This window comes from Vigna unguiculata, chromosome 3 (genome assembly GCF_004118075.2).
Source record: "Vigna unguiculata cultivar IT97K-499-35 chromosome 3, ASM411807v1, whole genome shotgun sequence".
NCBI classification, from domain to species: Eukaryota; Viridiplantae; Streptophyta; class Magnoliopsida; order Fabales; family Fabaceae; genus Vigna; species Vigna unguiculata.
The window spans coordinates 63,278,471-63,286,259 of NC_040281.1; the positions used below are offsets into that span (position 1 = coordinate 63,278,471).

Here is a 7,789-nt window from a genome sequence, read left to right on the forward strand (position 1 = left end):
AAATTGGTATTTTAAAAAATGGACACAAAAAGAGAGAATCCTCTTTTTATTTACCAGCGTAACACAGGCGCTTTCGCGCTTGTGTGTATGCATCTTTTAAATATGCGTGATATTATATTAGTAGGTGATAATATTATAATATTATTAAGTTAATATATATTAAAATTATATTTATTAAAAATAAAGTGAAATATATCATAACAGATAAAAGAATAGTCATTGATAAATAAAGAAGAAGAGAAGAAGTAGAGATATCTGATTTTATAAAAAGTTTGTAAAAGTAACGGTCAATTTTTTAAAATTTAATAAATTATTGTATTTAAAGTGTAAAATTGATATTTTGAAAAGTAGACACAAAAAGGGGAATCCCCTTTATATATTGTTAGGTGATAATATTATAATATTATTAAGTTAATATATATTAAAATTATATTTATTAAAAATAAAGTGAAATATATGAGAACAGATAAAAGAATAATCATTGATAAATAAAGAAGAAGAGAAGAAGTAGAGATATCTGATTTTATAAAAAGTTTGTAAAAGTAACGGTCAATTTTTTAAAATTTAATAAATTATTGTATTTAAAGGGTAAAATTGATATTTTGAGAAGTGGACACAAAAAGGGAATCCCCTTTATATATTGTTATAGATTATATTATATATATATATATATATATATATATATATATATATATATATATATATATATATATATATATATATATATATATATATATATATATATATATACACACACACACGAAAGCAACCTTTATACCCATAAATCAATTACGAAGAAAAATAATTAATGCTTTGGATTATTTATAAATTAAATGTGTAAAATTTAAATAATTTTAAAAGTTATTTACTATACTCTACAAAATAATTAACAATACCTATAATAAAAAGAAATTATTTTTCATCCTATAATTCATATTATATTCTATTAAATATACTACAGTACACCAATACAAATATAAATATTTGTATTTTTTAAATATTTGTATTATAACATAAATTATTAACATATGTAGAAGTATGGTGTAAGTGTGGATGTAGGTGAGTGGATGTTTTTGTGGATGAATATTCGAGTGTACATGTGTGTGTGTGTTTGTGTATGTGTGTGCATGTGTACGTGTTAATAAAAAGAAGATTTGAACTCAATATATCAAAGATTTACATATTTACAGTAAACATTTGCTTAAGTCTGCATTTTGATATTTAACATTTAATGCGGACTAAATTGGAATGGGGACTTATAAAATTTTAATAGTCATATTACAATATGGAATATTATGAGTCATATAATTACATTATGAAATATTATGAATGTTTAAAATTTGTATGAATTGTGAAAATATAAGAGATATAAAATATATAATAGATATAACATATATATTAAAAGAGAAACCTCTTATTTTATTTTATTCATCCGTGTAACAAAATGTAAAGTCAAATTACTTTTACGATGTTTTTTTTTTATAAAAATAAAGTCATAAATTATTAATCTGAGAATTTTTCCTTTCCAAATGCTGATTTAAATGAGATGCATTTATAAAAATAAAGTCAAATTACTATAAAGTGTGTTTGCGTTTTTTAAATATTTGTATTATAACATAAAGCGTTGTTAAAGAAATATATAAACTATAGATGTCATATATTTATATCATTAAATGTGTCCGCATTTTATAAATATTTGCGTTATATCATAACTTATTAATATTTGTAAATTACTAGTGTTCATGTGTGTGTATGAGCCCTCTCACAATACACCATTACATGATATATATTTGACTGTTTTTACATATTTTATGCAAAAAATGAGTAACATTGATTTTTAAGTTTATTTTTTATACATTAAAGACAACAAACCACACAAAATTCAACACTGAAACATAACGAGTTTTTATTTTTATTTTTAATATAATAACATTTAAAAAACAGACATATAACATGTTCAAATAAAATGTTTTCATATATCTTCTCATGTCAAAATAAAGAAAGCTAAGAATGTAAAACTCCTAATATTAATGGTAGGGGTGGCAATGTGGCCCGGCCCGCATAAGGCCCGCATAACGCGGGCTGGCCCGCCCCGCCCCGCATATTTTATGCGGGCTGAAAACACTGGCCCGTCCCACATACTCCTTGACCCGCGGGTCAGTCCGCTTTTTTTTTTTAATTTTTTTAATTTTTTTTAATTTTTATGATAAAACTTTCAATGTTTAAAAATTGGAAAACTTTAAGAAGTTCACAAAATTAAGTAAAGACTTTTGGGAATTAGATGATAAATTGATAATTCAACATTTTCATCATATTCATACTATGACATACACAATGTATTATTTAAATTTTAGCACATTAAAAATTACATAATACTTGTCTTTTCAAGTTATACAAGAATTTGAAATGTTAATGCAAGAGTCCATAAAAAAAGTAATTAATATACACAAGTGCAAGTTTTTTTTTTAAAAAATTTTTATGCGGACTTGCGGGCCTGCGGGCCAGGCCCTAATTTCCATCCCTAATTAATGGTAACTCCTAATACTACGGTGACAGAAACTTTGCTCACATCTGTTGGTTTCAGAGTTCACAACAAAACAATCATTAACACCATACTCATGGCGGTCGCCACCACACCTAACACAAACATTGACAAGTTACCACCTCCAAACCAAAAATTCTATTGTCCATTCCCATATCCACTTAACTCATTCGACAAGACGACCTAACGAATCCACCGCTAATGATATCAAAGCTTAGACAATGGAGATCAACATGAGTCCCAAAGAACCTGCATGCACGATGTATGCCACAATGCTCACATCACTACCATATACCCCACAACCCATCTGATAAGTGTCGAACAACACAAAAGGAAACCATGCGACTAGTTAACAACAATGACAAGCATTAACATCCATATTGGCCTGGCCTTTTGTAGTCCCTTAAAGGCATCACCCAATTTACCAAAACATGAATACCACAATCCAGTTTCAAGGTCTTGGTAGTCACTCTTATTAGTGTTACCATAATCTAGTTTAAACGATTGATGGATCGTCTACGCAAGTGGAAACAATGACACAAAGGATAAGGAAGAGCATTATTGAAAAAAAAAAAATATTTCAGGTTGACACAAAAAACACGTATTCACACATACACACATATGTCCTCACATCTTATTATTAATTTACAAATAAATATTAATAACTTATGTTATAATACAAATATATCTTTCTAAATTCATGTGAAATCATTTAAGTTGTACGGATAAATGTAACTTATATAGCAAATGTGAATACACCTATTTTTTAATTTTTATTATAGTTATTGTTAATTATTTTGAGGAGTTTAGTAAATAACTTTTGAAATTATTCAAATTTTACACATTTAATTTTATAAATAATCCAAAGTATTAATTATTTTTCTTCTTAATTGATTCGTGCATATAAGGGTTGGTTTCGTATAATATTCTTCTTGTTTATATTTTTCCTAAGTAAATATTGATAATGATTTTGCTGTTTTAAAATTATTTTGGTTGTGGGCTCTTATATTTTGTATTTATGTGAAAGAGAAAAAACACAGTTTAAGATATTAAATACAATCATCTGGGATAAAATATTATATACTAATAGCATCGTTACCTATATCGATAAGTCATGGAATTCATTGCTTGAACAATATTATTTAATAAAGAAAGAAATTTAACATAACTTATTCATTGTTAAAATTATTAATGATTAGCTGTCAACATAAATTGACTTTTCTTTATTTAAAACATTTTATTATCCAAATAATTTACCTTTTAAAAAAAAATATAAAAATAGGATATTATGCTGTTTTTTCTAGTACTCATAAAAGTTCAAAAAATATTAAAGAATTTCACCTGCAATTAATACTCTCTCAAAGTTTTTCGATTATTGATTAAAGTTTATTAAAAGTATAAATCTTTGTGAATCTTATGCTAGAGAGATATAAGAGAGTGACGCGATAAGAAGCAGAAACTAGAAAAGGAGATACAGAAGAAAAGAGAGTTTGTCTTGTTCTTGTTGTTGATCGTGTGATTGAAAAGAGGACAGAGGAAAAATGGGTTCACCGACATCAAAGGTTGTTTTCCGTACTGTGGTGGTGGCGCTTTTGCTTCTTCTTGTCTTCTACATTGGTCGCCCTCTGTACTGGAAAATCTCCGCCACCGTTCACGACATCCGCAACAACAAGCAAACCGTCAGACAAGGTTTTCTTTCTTCTTTTTGGATTCCGATTTCCAATTTCTGTTACCGTTTTTCAATTACCCTTCTCCTCGCTTCTTCAGGTATTTCCCAAATCGTCATGGAGGCTCAGAAATCGGTGGGGTGGTATCACGACGAGTCCGACTCAGGGGTCCGAGCCAACAATCGAAAGCTGCTTCTTCACAATCCCCTTTCTTCACTTTTTGCGTAGTCAGATACTTATATACATACATACGTGCCACTCCACATTTTCTTTTTTCACGATTCTCTGTTTTTCTTATGTGGTTCTTCTCTTACAGGGACAATAATGATGTAGACTAATTGAATTCGATTGAATCTTATTGAATTAGATTATGAGCATCTTGTTCTACAATTTGGGGGCTTTTCTCTTCTTCTTCTGTTGTACTTATTTGATTTATCATAAGGGTTGATTCTGTGTGGTGTATGAGTAAGCGTGGCAAATAATTTGTATTTGGTATGATTCGATCCAAAAGTAAATATGATTAATGTTCTATATGTATGTTAAGTGCTAATCAAATTGCCATCAGTTATGCACTTACATTGATTGTTTAGCTTCATGTGTGTTATGCACTTAATATTGATTGAACCTTGGCTCAAAGTTTGAATATTCAGCAGAACTGAAATTGAACTGTTGCGGTTCTTAAGAGTTAGTTTGGCTGTTGAATAAATAACACCAGATTATACTAGGAATAACATGGAAATTATTAAATTGAGACTTCTTAGGGTTCAATAATTTGGGAATGGAAAGGATGATTTGGCTCAACGGATAGGAGTAAGATAGAAATAGGCCAATGTGCCATATCACAGAAATAGAACAGTTGTTGTTCTCTTCAGTTTATGCCTAAGCATATATATCTTAGGATACTATTTTTTAAAATGTTTTCCACAAATTTATGGTGTCGGCTGCATCATTCAGATCATCGAAATTTCATACTAAATACTGCAGCCTGGGGATTTTAACAGAATTCTAAGTTTCTGTGGGATATTATCACTGCATTACTGGCTTTTTGTATTCTTCGCGGTAAAAGAATATGTTTAGCTATCTTGAACTCTGGCTTGGGTTTGGATCTGCTGACTGCATACATACCCAACCAGCCAAAAATTTGATCTTGTTTGGCCTTGGTAGGTAGAGGCTCATAGGCCTTAGGAGTAGGAAGTGTTGCCGCAAGCCAAATTTCTGCAGGTGGTGAAGCTGTGAGAGGGAAAGGAAAGGACAATTCCATTCCTCTTCTTTTCTGGTAATTTTATTAAAAACATTGCTTTTTCCCTGTACATGAAACATATGCAGACAATGACAATAATCGAGTGCAAATTGCTGATGTTGCTGGCTTGCTGCAATTTTATCATGTTACTTTGTAGTATGTGATGTTAAATATTATCAAATAACCTTGTTCTCTCCAAGAAACTTGTTACATTCTTGTTCCGTGGGGGTTAATGGAAGACAATCATAGAAATGCATCTAGTAAAAAAGTGTGAACACAAAGGACGCTCATAGAGGAGTCGTCGCCACATTGTTAGAGTACCACTGCAGTATGGATATCCTTGTTTCGCCATTAATTTTAAGTGCTTAAATTTAGTCCCTATTTTTTTTTTCCTTTTGTCTTTTCCTCATTTGAAAAGCAAGCTCCAGTTTTCTTTTATACAAAAAAAAAAATACAAAGTTTCACCTATTAAGGTGAATGAAATGTGTAAGGATCCGTATTCTTTTTCTTTGAAACAAGTTCAAAGATGATAATTAAATTACAGTATTGTTTATTAAGTGATTTAATTACATGTTTAAATATGAATGAGAACTATATGGAGGGTTGTAGATTTTAAGAGCAAGGGAAATTAGTTTTATAGGTAGCATTCCCAAACTTTTTCAAAATATCTAAAATAACCTTTGATTTTTCACTACCACCTCTCACATAAGTACCGAATTTCGAGGGTTTAGGTAATATCAGATTTCGGTTAAAAAATTAGGTAACATATTTAAAAAATTAAAATATATATATATATATATATATTTATATCCATTTTTTTTAATTTTACTTTTAAATACTGTATTAAGAAAAAAAAATGAAAAACAAATAAAATTAAAATAATAACATTAAAAAATAAAAAAACCAAAGAATAACAAACAAAAATAAAAAGATTAAAGAAAAGTTAAAAGAATATATATATATATATATATATATATATATATATATAAATATAAATTTTGATTTTTTTATATTTTTTTTAAAGGTCAATTAATTTTTAATTTTATTTAATTTTTAGTTTTATTTATTTTCTAATTTTATTTTTTTAATACATATAAAAATAAAATTTAATATATATATATATATATATCTCGAAAATTTTGGTAGTTTCCCAAACATGTTTTTTTAAATCTGTTTCAGGGATGCAGTGACTTGAGTAAAAGTTAAAAGGTTATTTTAAAAAATTTGAAGATATTAAAGAAATTTTTAAATTATTTTAAGTTCCCAAAACCAAAAAAAACCAAAAACTGTTACCAATAATTTTGTTATGATTTTAAACTTCCCTTACTTTGATATGTTTCAATAATTATATAATTATTTTTTTGGCTAATAGTTTCTGTCTAATTATTTATTAATTAATTCATGGTTGTGATAATTAAATTTTGACTTTTGGAAAATATATAATTTTTAATCAAAAAAACGTAAGCTGTAAAAAATTAACTGTTACCGTATATTATTAACAAAAAGTTTACAATAAATTAAACTTATGGTACACTATTTTATCTTAAATATTAAAAAAATTAACTTTTTCTATACAACGCATTAACCTTGCTTAAAAGTTAAAAATAATCATATACGCCAAATATACATGAATTCAATTAATGTTGATAGATACAAGAAAACAAATTATATCGTAATCAATGCAAACACGGTTTTGGAAAAATTGCACCAAAACTTCCAATTTCGAAAATCAAATTCAACTTTGTTTTCTCAGTTAACGTGACGATTTTCATTTAAACACATTTATACAGAAATCGCCAAAATATGATTATTAATTTAAAAAAAAATGGAAATCGTTTACACTACCTATGTCGGTGTTGGTAACTTTTTAAAATGCGGCCGTATGATAATTTGCATAAAAAAGTACACCTTTTGTTAAAATAATTGACTGTACTTCGAAAGTCTCTAACATTTTCGTTGCTAGTCCAACAAATACATGTAATTTATTTTTAAAAAAATTATTGTATACAGATCATCAATATTTGTATTTTAAATTACTGAAAATTTAAAATATCAAACTGAATATAGATTTTGACTTAGTCTGTTAACATTAAATGCTACAATAAATATGGGGAGTTTAAATTAATTAACAATTAAATAATAGTGCACATGAATCTTCCCTGAGCAGTGACCACATGGGTCAATTTGCAATCTGATTGATATGCTCAAATTAATACAAACACTAATTAAACTAATAATTTCATAACCATATTGTGAACACGACACAGTTGAAAATGTGGGAAGTTTTACGGTTATTAATGTTTGGTTTTATGCACCAGGTATACATATTTTAATACGAGA

The 7,789-nt window shown here is 27.6% G+C and overlaps 1 protein-coding gene across 1 annotated transcript; it reads left to right on the forward strand.

Annotated features, from left to right (window-relative positions):
• Window positions 1-3,954: 3,954 nt before the first annotated feature.
• On the forward strand, window positions 3,955-4,739 carry LOC114177240. Its single transcript, XM_028062512.1, has 2 exons — window positions 3,955-4,231; window positions 4,310-4,739. Exons 1-2 carry the CDS (start codon window positions 4,084-4,086, stop codon window positions 4,435-4,437), a joined length of 276 nt encoding a protein of 91 aa, XP_027918313.1. The 5' UTR covers window positions 3,955-4,083; the 3' UTR covers window positions 4,438-4,739.
• Window positions 4,740-7,789: the final 3,050 nt, after the last annotated feature.